At 37.3% G+C, this 15,480-nt stretch overlaps 1 protein-coding gene across 1 annotated transcript; it reads left to right on the top strand.

Moving 5' to 3' along the window:
* The first annotated feature begins 596 nt into the window (after window positions 1-596).
* On the top strand, window positions 597-15,478 carry LOC114349751 (semaphorin-1A). Its single transcript, XM_028300233.1, has 10 exons — window positions 597-915; window positions 7,311-7,450; window positions 8,819-8,915; window positions 9,424-9,475; window positions 11,224-11,476; window positions 11,990-12,183; window positions 12,536-12,677; window positions 12,760-13,761; window positions 13,877-14,066; window positions 14,216-15,478. Exons 2-10 carry the CDS (start codon window positions 7,360-7,362, stop codon window positions 14,436-14,438), a joined length of 2,244 nt encoding a protein of 747 aa, XP_028156034.1. The 5' UTR covers window positions 597-915; window positions 7,311-7,359; the 3' UTR covers window positions 14,439-15,478.
* Window positions 15,479-15,480: the final 2 nt, after the last annotated feature.

The raw sequence follows: 15,480 nt of genomic DNA, 5'->3' as shown, positions 1-15,480 counted from the left end.
AACTTGACAATGGTCCCTTCCATTGTGTTTCACCAAGGGCGAATACACTATAATATTTTTTGTAATCACGAACGACTCTACTACCTGGCCGCATAGCGAGGGGTGCGTAGAATCGACTGGGATTGCCACATGTGGCGATCTTTTACGGCGTACGTCGTTAGCATTACTTCGAGTATTGTTATGTTTTCAATACGAATATTTACTAACACTGAGTTTTTAATATTGCATGCATGTTTCTTTCAAGACTAAACTTCGTGATTCTATCTGTAGGTCAAAAACCGTAGGTCTTAATTTTTACAATAGCTGCAACGACTACTCTACCAATTGATGCCCACTTATTTCAATTAAGGTATTAAAATTTTTGAAACCAACTAATGGACAAACTGATGTTGCGAGTTACCCTTGAAAATTTCGAACATCTATTTTATGGCCTCTCATTTAGAAGCGTCAATACAAAACAAAAACACCATAGAACTGGCTGGGGCGAGCGTTTGCTTTTGTAACGAAACGCTAGCACCGGCGCACGCGCAGTTAGAAAAAGACGCAACGATCTGGACAGGCAAGTTCGTGGCGCGGGAGCAGAGGGGCGCCGCCGTCGCCGCCCGCCCCAGTACCCTCGCCGAGCGCGACGCGACACCACGTGCGATCGCAGCGCTGCCGGTTCAACGCGCCCTGTAAACACTGCAACGCCAGTTGCTGTTGCACTCCTTACTTCAAAACCGGTTCCGACTTTGTGTTTCCAGTGACAGACGTCGATTGTGGTTTCCGTGATCAGTGCCCGTTGTGACTACTTTCGTTATGCCCGAAATGGAATGAGTGAATTTTATAAGTGGTTTTAATTTTTTGTGACCCACATGCGATGAGTGCATATGCATCAACTGAAATTGGATTACCTAAAATTGTGAATTGATCACGGTGAGTCCTCTTTGCGGTACGACAATCGTAGATTGTAGAGTGCGTATAGTGTTGATGAGGCGCATAGGCGCGGGGCATTGTGGAGGCGGCACAAACAAAAACTCGAATAGGGGAGCGAAGGAGAGAGCGCCATTGTTGACACGACAAGCAAGCGTGCCCGCTCCACGAACGAGTCGACGACTCCACGGAGTAAATTGTACAGTCAAATGCACACTGTCTCTATCCTCTTTTGTTGTGTGCAAGCCGCGCTCTGGATGTAGGCTATCATTTGGAAAGTAGCAGCGTGCTAATTTTGAAAGCCAGCACTAACTGGCACATGTTTGTATGTCTCGTTACTCGATACATCGCTGAAGCTTATCATTAGTTCCATTTAGCGTAACTACAATGTTTTGATAAATGAACAAATTGCTTCAAAGGCATTGTTGATAAGATACTTGTTTAATTCTTTCAAAGATAAAGTCAAGATAATTGTAGAGTTAACGTACGAATCGAGTAGTTTTGATTCAGTAATTGGTATTTTGTAACAAATTCAAATTCTCTATTTCTCCACGTTGGTATAACTCTTTGATTATTATTTTTAAAACCAGTAAAATATTCTTAAGAATATTTCCAACATCATTGGTCTTGAATAAATAGGATCAATGTCAATAAATCGTTAGTAAATTGCACGCTCCATAACGCAGAACAATTTCCTTTTATATGTCTAAACCGTAATCAAGAATCTATTGTTTAATGTGAGTAAACCTTGATCTAGTCAGCAAAAGGGCAAAAAGTTCACATAACATAAATACTGGAAATCTGATTCATCGTTTACTACTTCCTGACTGTGCTTTTAATAGAAGAAGAAACAATTACTTTAGTCAGAGATAATGTTGGTAATGAATGAATGACATTATCGTATCCTGTGCTGCATGTACCTAATTACGCGCACTCTGCGTCATACATCATACGCCTGGATAATTAAAGGTACACGAACATAGTGTAGATGGAAATAACAGATGCCCGGGCGCAGTCAAATTGGTTACTCAATAATAAATAAATTAAGAACAACGAACGGGTAGAGTTTTTACTCCTAGCAATTGAACACGTTTCTGTTCGTTGTCATAATCTAGAGCAGACTGATTAAACTTTAAAAGAAACCGTTTCAGATGTAAAAAATGGACGTCAGCACATCTAATTATCGTTATTTTTTAGTGAACAAACATTCAGGTTACATTTTTTACGGCGGCCAACAGTTACGCTTTAACTTTTAATTGTAAAGTTTTTACTAAAGTCTACTCTTTTAGCTTAGTGAGATTTGTGAGCTCCAAACTTTTAACTGGTTCCATAATATCGTGTTTTACAATGTAGAGATTTCAAATTGGTGGGTAAACTTGATAAATATCAACTCACAAAAACTCTACCACCATTAAACAACAAACTCCTAACGCCATCTGTCGCTTAGCCTCTAAGACTTTGCGTTCATTTTGTAGAGACGCGAAGAAAGAAATAAAAAAAAAGATCTGCCTCACTAACAGGTTCTATTTTATTTTTCTTTGCTGAATACTAGGTATAGGTATCATAGTGTGAAAAGTAATAGCCCTACCCTTTACAAAAAGAGGGTAGGGCTGTTTACTAGAAGAATCACACAAAAACTAGAGAAGTCACTCAAAAAACTAAGAAAATCGCTCTGGCGAACTTTTATAAGAACATAGGTTAGAACATTCGAAGTGAAGAAGTATAAATTGTTGGAATTGTATGCAAAGACAAAAGCACATCAGGCTTTTAATGTTTAATGCAAAGTAGCACTAATACCTTATTATTACCAAAGTTTTCATTGAAATACAAAATGCTAATAAAAACCAATATAACTATGTATGAAGACTGTTAAACATAATACTCCATTATTCATATTCGTAGTGCGTATAAAAAGAAAGAAAGCTACGGAAATAATATTTATCATGAATGATGTTCCAATCCGCGTTCTCAAGTCCCATCACGTAGTTATCCTTCTATCCCTATCACGTCGTTTTGTGAAACACATCTCACACGTGACGTTGCCAGAAGCAGCTATAAATTGTATGCTGATATGGAAAAATGGCGAAAAAGTGTCTTTTATCGTCTTAGCGTAGTCCTAGTCGTATGTATATCAGCCCGCGGCTTCTCAACGGGGTTTATTTATTGCGGTTGGAAGAAAAACAACCGCAGCTTCCCGAGTTGCGTGGGACCGGGCAGGACTTCAAGCTCAACACAGCCCGAGGCTCGAATGACAACCGCGTCTGCGTAATTGCAACCGTATCTCGTTTATACCACACACAACCCGTCGCCGGCCATTCGAGAAGCACTTGGAGTTATAAAACTCGCTTAATATGCGGGATATCCAACCGGCTCACCTGCGTATTTTAATAACAAGCGATCCAATACTCTTGAGAAGTGACCGCGATATACATTTGTTAGTATCCAACTCCCCGCATAAAATATTCATGTGAATGTCTCTATTAAAATTTGATATCATTGTCATTTTGTATTCCATGTAAGTACGCAATGACATTTTTATTGATCTCTATCTTGAACTTTACTATGCTCCTATTGTATTTTAGAGATGTAAGGTATCAGAGATGAACTACCTAATTTCAGCTTTAATTTACTAAACCGGAAAATAATGCACAATGATTAGCAATTACATAATGGAAATTGAAAAAGAGGACACGATTACTACTTTCCGTTCGTCATCAATTAACCCCAATTGTTGAGAGTGACGGTAAAGACACGATTTTCAAGAAGAGCCATACCGTTTGGTATTGTACTGGCACAGTTTCGTAAAGAACATCATGATTTCGTTAAAATAACGATGCTATTACCCTCGGCTCGATAACCGCCCGTTTGTTTAGCGCAGTAATTGTGCCGCCAGATCGGGCCCCGATAAATTACAGGTTACAGGTTCGAAGCGTAATATACAGCGATGGCGGAATCCGCCCTAACAAGTTACGGCGTGACGTATTACAACAGCAATCGGCAGGGAATGCTGCACTAGCACTATCGAAACTGCGACGTACCCAGTAATGCGAAGGTGACATTCTGTTTACGCAGCACGAATTGAACCTAATCATGAACGCCCTTGTAGCTCTAATTACGACTAAATTGCGAAAAGAAAATCTAACTCTCTCTAGGTTACAAAACAAAGCTCAAAACTCTACCATAGATTCTGTTTTATAAAATTATCATAATATTCAAATTCAACAAATCAAAAGCTTCTGTAATAGTGACGCACCTTAAACATCTGAAACATAAATCTTAATATTTCATGTAGTTAAAATCTTGAAACGCTACGCTATCGAAACCTCGTGAGTTTTATAAATAAATCATCCAAGTTGTCGGAGCTATTTTAAAATTATCGATCTGCTCGGACCATGCCACTTGTCTTGCCCCATCACTGGTAGTTAAAACAGATGGATAGAAAGGAGCGGTATTGTGTTACAGATGCAGCGCGCCTTTGTGTGACATCTGCGATGCACCACGCCTCCTGTTACTGTAATCCCCAACCCTTTTACCAGCATTAGAAATAATTTGTTCCAAAGCGTACTTTGCAATTTGCAATGTCGTTGAGCAAAACTGCGTTTTCCAAGAATTGATTTTAAAGGTACATAACGTTGTGTGGGGAATTTGACTGGTTTGGTTTATCGTCAAATGTTTGCTTTTAAGGCAAATATTGCCAATTTGCCAATGTTGAACTTTTGACGAAATATCAATTTCAAGTAAACCTTAGGTCTTTCGAAATGAGCACTGTAAAATTACCGACCAATTTTAGTTGCTTGAAAGTAATGACAATGATTTATCAGACTAGCCGCCATGATCGATAGTGCTTTCTAGCCCCAACCCCTAGTTTCAACCCTTTTCGAGGGGATGCGCTTATTCGGAACAACTGACTAAATTGCATTATAACAGGGCAGGGTTAAATGATTTTCCAAAGATTTCAATTATTAATGTAACACGTGATATTGCAGTGCAGGCACTCACTTTTTCGTTTACGAAATTGAAATTTTGTGTTTGATTAATAAATGAAAAGTTATAATTAAACATTACACAATAGGAAATATGTAGGTACCTATGTTCTCAGTAATAAAGGAAAATACAACATCGTTCATCATTATTAGTGCTCTATCTACCTAACTTCGCGTAGAGCAGTTTGCCCAGTCGTAAAGTGCATTAAAAAAAACTCGTTTATTTCTCATTTCAGTGATGACCTACATATTATTTGCGTACGATCAAACCGAACCATAACTTCTAATTTTAGAACTATAAATAATAAGTTATTGCTTTATATTACTAGCCTCATTTATGCATGTGCAAGCAATATTTTACTATGAAGACAACAATGTGTAAAAGCATACAATTACACGCGTGCATACTCCGCGCCCGCCAATTCAATCGACCCAATTCGAAAAATGCTTGCTTGGTTAGTAACCTACTACGCGCGTTACAATGTGGCTACTGCGTAAATGTGCAAATAACTAAAGAGTTAAGAGTTGTGCAGTTTTCCCGAAAACCTTCTCCAAGTTTGGTATACCCAGAATTTTCCAATTTAGTGGGAATATTAGGCCCATTTATATGGTCCTTGGATTCTCCGACCCAATTTAGGAAGATTTCCGCAGCACATCTCTAAAGAACTGCATTATTTATTTTTGTATTTTAATTAGTGTCATTTGAAAAGACCTAGTACCGGATGAAGCCAATAACGCTAATACGTTATCTCATCTAAGTGTGATATTCATATATGAGGTTAAACGGAAGTAACGGTACAGAAAAGAGAGTAAAGAAAATACCTACATAGTTAAACCACGTAATTATGTGTAATGACTCATTGAAAATGGACTTTCAAAGATTTTTATTCAAATATTAATATATTCATTGTGATTTAAACAAAATTATCAATTACAAAATTTTGTAATCAACATAAAGTCATTTCATAACGTAATTAAAATGAAAATGATATGCACCAGTTGGTTTACGGTTGATTTTAATGATGTTAATGAATAGGGAGATATAAATGTAGATGTATACAGGGTGTTTTTTGGCCTTGGGGGAGGCCTATGTTCAGCAGTGGACGTCCTGTGGCTGAAATGATGATACAGGGTGTTAGGTAAATGGGTATTAGTAAAGGTAAATCCGATTTGTATGAACATTAAAATAATTAAAATGAAGATATCAATTTTTGACTTCACCATACCATTTATATGCCCATGTTAACATGGGTCTAGTGTCGGCTCATATACCCATTTACCTAACAGCCTAACACCCTGTAATAAAATTATAACATAGACATGCAAAATGTCCGTAAGGCATTATTTCAATGAATCCTAAAAATAAACATGATAATTAGGCATATAACCGAAGCCTATAAAATCATTATTTACACATGAAAAACATAATACACATGTACGCCAGCCACAATATGATCGTAAACCAGTTATAACCCATCCTACAACGTTATTCTGTTTACGATAGCAATTCAAAGTAAAAGATCTGCATAAAAAAACATAAATGTCCTGCAGTAAACCGTATCGGAGCATAAAAGGTGGATTAAAAAGATATCGTAACGAAGTGGATGTCGCTGGGATCACGATCGGGACAAGACAATCGGGTTTTTCTTCTCACGATACGATCATGGGAATAGTTAAAAAATATAAAAAGGAGAATGCCAATCCAGAGTCGCGCGGATGCATACTGCGTGCGTACATATCGGGCCGTGTGAACGGGAACCTGACTGACCAGCGAGTGCGTGCAACGACATCCTCGCTTATAATTTTAATTAATTACGCACTCTGACAGCTACTTTTTGCCATTTGCCATCAAACCGACGAATTTTTTTACTCACTGTGCGTGTTTTGTTGAGCTGTTTTCCCTTTGCTTTAATTAGTACCTATCCCCTGACTCGGAATAATCAAAACTAAAATAATGTGTTCAATTTCATTTTATTTTCAGTAGTTTATCCGGAAAAGATAAACTACTGAAAATAAAATGCGATCGTTTTTATGAATTTTATTGGTTTTTTCACATAGGTATTCGTACTATACCCGTTATGTAGAGTGCAAACAACAGTAGCTAATAGAGTGCATCAAGCAAACAGTGCTTACTTTATTAGTTTTTCACAAATTGGGATCAATTTTTATAGATTCATAGGATTAAATTACCAAATGTTGGAAAATCGTCAAGTTTTCCGGAAAATTTTACTGGTTTTCAATGAAATCTTATCTTGAACTGCAAAAAGAATCTTTTTACAGAGTAATCTCGCGTGTATTCCAGTAAGAACAACGTTCATTTTTACTTTTAAATCTCGACGATTCTGAGTAAATATCACAAATGCGGCTCTACAGCTGGATTATCCGTTTATTTAACGATCTTTTCTTTTTTTTCAGTGGGCAGTGGAAGATGGCGTGCATAGAAAGGAGGCGAATCTAAGCCACAATGGCGGTAGCCCGCGCCGTCCTCGTCCTCCTGGCATCGACGGCCCAAGCATGGATGCCAGACTCCAACGCACGTATCCACGTCAAATATGGTAAGTTGACACAGCCTGTTTTACTATACAAGATACTATGGACGCGACTTCATACTGGAATCTTTTTTTGAAAAATAGCGAATATATTTGTTCAAAATAAAAGATTACGGTGAACTATAATAGTTCACCGTAATCTTTTATTTTGAACAAATAAATATCTACTTTTAAATAGAACCATGAACCTTTTACAATTATTATTTCTCTTTCTAAGTATACAAAATTATGTAACTTACTATAGGTAGGTAGAGGTCCCTACTTGTAAAGAAAGAATGGCTAATGAATATGGAAATTTAGCCACCTCAAGGCTATCTGGCATTGTATCAGTTTCCAGTTCAAAGTCTTTAATTATAGTAATTACGCTTGCCACTAATTGACTGGTAAATAACTTAGAATGATTCAGATGCTCATCAATAAGATGTGAAAAGATAAAATAGTCTTTAAATTTGATTGGATCGGGTAGGGTATCTTAGATTTAATTAATGTTGCCATTAACAAAAACCAGAAAGATATTTTTATGTACACGTGTTGTTCCGATGCCTATATCAAAGATAATATTGACTTGTTTTTCTACCGAGAAATATTAACGCCCACGCTAAGACGTTATCTCGATGGTGCGAAATCCACAGGTGCACGAAGGTTCGCAGATGTGGTGGCGACGCACACGTGAGAATTTCCCAACCAATTGTTATGAAATCGCAAATCCTCGGTGTTGTTTAATCACCGTACAATGGGAACATTGTTCGTTTGATCTGCGCATAAAAAAAGAATTTACGGCAGCCAAAAAAATCGGCCATCAATCTCAAATTACCTTGTTCTTAGATAGGGAATTCGATTTCATTCACATGAATTGCGGGAAAATATTTAACTAGCACTTGAAAAAAATAGAAGCTAGAACAAGAAGTAATTGATTAATTGAACACATAATTATAGCCTAGGGAGTTTCACATTGAATGTTAAACAGTTGGGAAATCTGCACATGCAATCACGTCAAAGCTACCCAGGCTTGGCTATGAGCGATGGTGATTACTTACCAAGTGCTCGTTTGAACCCCTCAAAATACATTAAGTAGTTCGCTGAACCCTGGTAACTTTTCCGCGAACCCCTTTCCAACTTGGAAAACCCTGACATATCTAGCATTAGTCATAGACTAAAAACATCAAAATGTCTGTGGTTAATAGAACAGCAGACAGAAACGCCGGGGTTAGATTAGCCTCGCAAGTTGCGGGTCATGCCAACTCACGGTTAACTCATGCGTTCACTTGGTCATTCAAGTAATATCATAAACTGTTACTTAATAACTTGGGTTGCGCTTAGTTGTATTAAGTCGCAGTGACTCTGTGAAACTTTTAATGAATTGGTTTGTTACAGGCGATGAAACTTCAGAACAGTTTGTGGGCAACGCGACGGCGCCGCACCACTTCCGCATTTTAGACAAGGATAACCTATCTATTATAGTAGGAGGCAGGTTAGTAGAACATTTATTACTCTTTAATATGTTTTACATAATATCAAAAGATTCAAATTCTTTATTGCTATCCCACATGACGATGATAAGATTCAGGCGCAATTAAGTGTAAAAAATTGATTACTATTCTAATCAGTTGAGATAACAAGTAACAGAGGACATAATATGAGATTACTTACGTAGAGTCCATGCCAACAAGAATACGTGTGGTCTCGGACGCACATTTTCCTATTTATTTATTTATGAAAACAGAAAGCGACATGCTACTTCAAATTCATTCATGCCATAAAACGCTAAGCGTGTCGATTACGCGGAATTAGCATCGAATAGAGTAATTTCCATAGAAGGTGCTCTCGAGAATATCAAGTCGTAGCACTCGTAGCTACCTATTTGGGCAGGTGTCGCGGCGACGAGACGGTCCACAGATTTTCCACAGAGCACTCATTGAAATGCGCATATTTAATTGCAGACAACACTCCACAGCTAATACATTTTTATTTCGTTACAGGAACACTGTTTACAATCTCAGCCTCTACGACTTGTCAGAAAACGTTGATCAGGTAAGGAGTTCTCTACGTTTGTTCAAATTACTCATTGTCATTGCACGACCGTGTTATTGAAATATAAACAGTGTGTCACATAATCAGCATACATAGTTTAGTCATAATTCTTTTAAACAAAAACAAAATTACTAAGCTCTTCAATGTAGCCATAGTAAAACTTATCGTTACCTACTTTACGTAAAATACTATTACGGTTAGATTACAAGGTAGGTTTGTAGTTCAGAGTGCAGCAAGGCAGCATGGTTATCAATAAATAAACATTTTTATCGACGCTATATTTTTTAGATTAAAATACGGGGCACTTGATAACTGTCGTCTGCTAAAGCGGTAGCTGAGACCGGCTACTGGCACTGGCAGATAGTTTTTTGCGTGTAACCGCGGTCGCCGACCTGCCGCGTACGACACTAAATAGATACTACACTGTTGAATACAGGTTTATGTACTCGTATCTAAACTTACACTAAGCTACTTAATAGTATTCCTAGTAATCCCGCGTCCTCTACTCTGTTTATTATTACTGAGATTTAGTTTGCGGTAACAGCTTGTATTTTCTAAATGAAACAAAGTGGCTCGCTTTACCACTCCTCAAACCATAATATAATTTTATTTGCACATTTTGTTTAAATGTTGTGATTTCTCTTAGTAACAAAGAGCGTTGTAAAGGTTTTCTAGTTTTCTGTATTTGTTCTTTTTTTTCTTGTGGTCAAACAGTCTCTGATATTTATAGAATCATCTGATATGGTACCCTTATCATGAATCAGTTTATCATACAATGCTATCTTTTGTTACAATCGCCTAAGCTGTTTTTCTTAGTAACTAACGTTACTCGCATATAGAATGCATATTTATGCAGTCATTGACATGATAGAAAAACGCGATATAAAATACTAATATCGTAAAACTATTGGATATAAATTGTGACATATCGGTCTTACAGTTTATTTATACCTAGCTCAACAAACTTCAAACACACGATTAATGCCATCACAATGTGAGCACTAAATAAAAAATACGAGACGTATCGGGATTCAAGGTGCGTAGAGCGCAACGCAACGTTGTCTGCTGGCGTTTTGCCATATCGAAGCCGTTATTACTAAAGTTCGGCCAGTCAAAAACAGGATTTATATTTTATACTCTAGAGATTAATCCTTCTAATTTGTGTTTGAACGACAGACACAAACAAAGCACATCCAATTTACCGTTTTTTCTTAAGCTTTAAAGTTCAAAAAGTGTTTTGAAAAATATCCGATTATCGTCAAGCTTGCATTTTGAATACTTGTCACATATTAGTAGCGTTGGTGTTGAATTATTCACGAACAACAATGTACCGCGTCCACTAGCCCGCTTTCGAATACTAATCAACTTAATATCGTTTTATTTTTTCCCTTTAGAAGTAGCACCTAACATAACAATGTACATAGCTCCAACATTATTTCTATTTACTACCAGTAGCGTCATCACATCGTCTTGCATAATACTACTTACCTCAGTTTAAGGATAATAGGTATTTTACTTATGCAATGTCTCAACACGAGTGCAGATTTCGAAACAAATACAAAGAAGATGTTATAGACGTGCATATTTTGTTCCGTGAATCAGACTCTCAGTCCAAAAAGCCGCCCACATGAACAATTTACTTAGAGGATGTACAACGCGCAAACTTTTGTTGTCATGTGAATGTAAACGTTCAACAATATAGGTTTGGCATTTTTGTATGTTTAGTAACATTGTGCTATTGTCCACAGAGGTTAGAATGGCAGTCAACGGATGCGCATCGAGAGCTGTGCCAACTGAAGGGCAAATCAGCTGATGAATGCCAGAACTTCCCTCGAGTGGCCGCTCGGGCACACGGCCGTCTGCTCGTGTGCGGAACCAACGCCTTCAAACCCCTGTGTCGGCGGTATGCAAGTCACTCGACGACCCATCACCTAGAAGAGTTCGATGGGTCAGGACGCTGTCCTTACGACCCTCAACACAATTCCACAGCAATATATGCTGGTGAGCACAATATACCGTTAATCATTCTAATAATATTATTATACGAAACAATACGACATTAGAGGTAAATTCAACAATTTCTTGCATTCGGCGTGATCACACATTAGTTCACATTACTATCGTTTCACAAAGACGGCACGAAATAGCACGCGCGCGCGAGTCTCGGTGAGGGGTTGAGCTAAACACGACGCGGCGCCCGCGATACAGATCGATTTATTACCTTTACAGTTAACCATTTCCATCCAGTCAGGTTCGCAAATGCCGTTTTAGTTATTTAAGCTCAGTTTAATTTTCACTAGCAAGATTGAGTCCACGTTAGAGAACAGGCACAGAACAAACAGTGTGTGTGCAATAAATTACATTTTAATACAAAATATTCTGACTTAGGAGTAGTCGTAAGTAATGGACGACTATAAGCTAAGTCAAGACCTATTTAGGACATAGGCAGGAGGAGACTAATGGACAGTAAGTCTGAAGCTTGCTCTTTCCTAACAATTATTTTTTTTGTTACAGATGGTCAATTGTACACAGCAACAGCTGCTGACTTTTCCGGAACCGATCCCCTAATATACCGAGAACCAGTTCGAACAGAACGATCAGACCTTCGTCTACTTAACGACCCATCATTTGTTGGGGCGATTGCAACAACCAGCCACGTATACTTCTTTTACCGCGAGACAGCAGTAGAATACATGAATTGTGGAAAAGTGAGTATCTACAGGGTGTTAGGTAAATGGGTATATGAGCCGACACTAGCCCATGTTAACATGGGCATATAAATGGTATGGTGAAGTCAAAAATTTGATATCATCATTTATTTTATTTTAATTTTCATACAAAATAATTTTTATACAATCCGATTTGTATGAAAATTAAAATAATTAAAATGAAGATATCAATTTTCTGACTTCACCATACCATTCAATGACCATGCTAACATGGGCTGGTGTCGGCTCATATACCCATTTACCTAACACCCTATATAATGAATGGAAATGAAGTGATATCACTAACTTAATTTTTTCGAAGAATAGAAATAATAGATGTTCTTATTTACAGGCCGTGTACTCCAGGGTAGCGAGAATTTGTCTAAATGACAAGGGAGGACCCCATACTTTCAGCGACAGATGGACATCATTTTTAAAGACACGGCTTAACTGTTCCATGCCTGGAGAGTATCCGTTCTACTTTGATGAAATTCGTAAGTTATTCACCTTCTCAAATAACGATGAATAATTTTTATACAAGTTTTAACGTAATTAACAATTACAATCATTTTACAGAAGCAACAACTGAACTCATTAGCGGCATTTATGGTGGCGGCGGTAATAGAAACGACATAGTATATGCTGTTTTTACAACACCCCAAAACGCAATAGGCGGCTCAGCCGTGTGCGCTTTTGCAATGAGAGATATCATCGACGCTTTCGAAGGCCCATTCAAAGGGCAAGAAAGTATGAACTCCAATTGGTTGCCATTAGAAAAAGAAAAGGTCCCATCACCGAGACCAGGCTCATGCGTTGAAGACAGTCGAACGCTATCAGACTCTGCTGTTAACTTCATAAAGACTCACCCATTAATGAACAAAGCCGTACCCTCATTTTTAGCACGCCCACTTCTCATAAGAGTCAGTTTACAATATAGATTCTCAGCAATAGCCGTTCATCCGCAAGTTCAAGCGATGAATGGCAATAAATATGATGTGATATATGTCGGCACAGACGACGGTAGAGTAATAAAAGCTGTGAATGTAGCATCTAATGAAGGTGTAATCGATGGAAGTGATGAGTACAACAGAAGTCCCGTGAGAACAGCAGTGATTTCAGAAGTGCAGGTACTGCCACAAGGCGTGCCTATAAAACAAATGCATGTCGCACTAACTACAGAAAAACTGATAGTAGCATCTAGTGATATCATCAAATCTATAACTTTATCACATTGTGGAAACGTGCAAACATGCCGGGATTGTGTCTTGTTGCAAGACCCCCACTGTGCATGGGACGCCAAGCTCCAACAATGCTCATGGGTTGGTAATAGACAATTCCCGAATCCCGAGAGATTCCTACAGAATGTGGAGTATGGAAAGACTGATATTTGTAATAAGTTGCCACCTCTATTCTCCGGGGAAAGGAATGCTAATAGAAACCCAGGTACGAAGAAGCCTGTACTACCTGAATCCGATATACGTCAGAAGAATGACGACATTCAAAATGAGATATTGATTGAAGTTGTTGAAACAAACGTTTTATCGGAAGATAAACCCACCAATAATAAACATGAAACAGGTGAGTTAGAATTTTACGTTGGTTAACAACTATGAAATGTTGAGTCGTAGGTGTACCTATACTATTTTTTCTTCCTTATCGTGCACGTTTAATTTGCAATGGATATTGTTTTCAGATTTACTAACAGTTGAAGCTGCCGATGGAAATATCTACAGCGCGCAGGCGCTGCTCACTGCAGTAGTGGCATCGTGTTTGGTCACACTTATGGTGGGATTCGTCATCGGCTACCTATTCTCACGGCGATTTCGTCACCCATTTTTTACCGATACCTCACCGTTTAATGAACAACACAATCATTTAAATAGGTATTTATTACTTTATGCTGGTATTTTTGAAAAAATTTAATATTTATAGAGATCTAGTTACTTTTTTGTTCCTATACAATGAGAAAGTGGCAACTGAAGTCTCTATAGAAATAATTTCACGATTTAATAATATTGTTCATTACTTTCAGACTAAGCCCCTTGGAAACGCCACTAAATGCAAATTCAGCATACATGCCCACCCGATCAAAAAACGTAAACATGGTAGCAAATGTTTGTCCACTTGCCAAGCAAGATAACTTGCACATGGATTTGGGCAAAGAGCGCACGCTCGACCTAAGAAACTCAACTGAATCGCTGGACAAGGACCTCAAGTGCGGAACCTTACAAAAAGTGAAAAAGACTTATATATGAAATATACCCAAACAAACTATGTATGGATCAATAAATAAGTGATTGAGACAGTGTTTCTGCGCGTAGCGTGTGCCAAGTCTTTGCGTGCCTCGGCCAAGACAGTGAATGTTCAGTGTGGTGTCCCTGTTGGTGTTTATTATGTAAATATTGTTGTTATTAATAATTGTACAGTGCAGTTGCATTAAGATACTTTATATAGGTACATATTCTTTACTCTGGTATGAAGATTGCATTTAAATTAGTAATCATTTTGAATCCACTGACTTAATATAGAATGAACTGGCAAAATACTGCTTCATAATAGCATGTATTCTTTAAACAACTTATTTTTGCCAATTACAGAAGTAGTAGGTATTAGTTTTTTTTACATTCCATGATTGTATAGGTAAGTATAAAGTATTAAGGTCTCAGCACAGCTACCTACTGTAAATAAATAAATAAATAAATGTGTATATAATGATAAAATTAAGCCTATACAATCAAGGACATAAGTCCTAAATAGTTAGATTATGATTTTAATTAATTGTAGCAAAATTGTCCGATTAAATAGATCTTGTTTAAAATTTAATTTGACAACCATTAAAATGTATTTCAATATTGACACAATAATCGCGACATATTATTTTATAACTGTGTACGTAACTAATGGCACTTATTTTAGCATTTACTCCTTAAAATGTAAACAATTGTATAACTTTTGTGTAATAAATTGTTCTGACATTAAAGTTCAAGCTAAATATTATCTATTATAAGAAAAATTGTTAAACTTACGTAATTCACTTTTCAGAAAAGTAAATTCTTATTAAAGACATCATATTGTTAAAAAGAATGAAGTTAAAATTATATTATAGCATAAATTGCTGTGCTAAATGCATAGTGCCTTGTAGGTTGCCAATTTAGTGCCTAATGTAATTTAGAATACATCGGGAAAGAGAATATTATAATTATTGTGTTTTAGGCTGTTATCTTCAGTTTACATCAAATGAACTGAATCCAGCTTGACAAGCTTTGTAAATATAGATATAAACCAGATTGAACTTTT

This window comes from Ostrinia furnacalis, unplaced genomic scaffold, assembly GCF_004193835.3.
Source record: "Ostrinia furnacalis isolate ACB-3 unplaced genomic scaffold, ASM419383v2 OfSCF0710, whole genome shotgun sequence".
In the NCBI taxonomy this organism is placed as follows: Eukaryota; Metazoa; Arthropoda; class Insecta; order Lepidoptera; family Crambidae; genus Ostrinia; species Ostrinia furnacalis.
This window is presented reverse-complemented; position numbering and strand designations above follow the sequence as displayed.

What these genes read in the sequence shown, in the direction of transcription:
- LOC114349751 (XM_028300233.1), top strand. Translation starts at nt 7,360, where the DNA reads ATGGCGGTAGCCCGCGCCGTCCTCGTCCTCCTGGCATCGACGGCCCAA. An exon ending in TTCCACAGCAATATATGCTG is followed by an intron (nt 11,477 to 11,989) that starts GTGAGCACAATA and finishes TTTTTGTTACAG; the next exon opens with ATGGTCAATTGTACACAGCA. An exon ending in GTTCTACTTTGATGAAATTC is followed by an intron (nt 12,678 to 12,759) that starts GTAAGTTATTCA and finishes ATCATTTTACAG; the next exon opens with AAGCAACAACTGAACTCATT.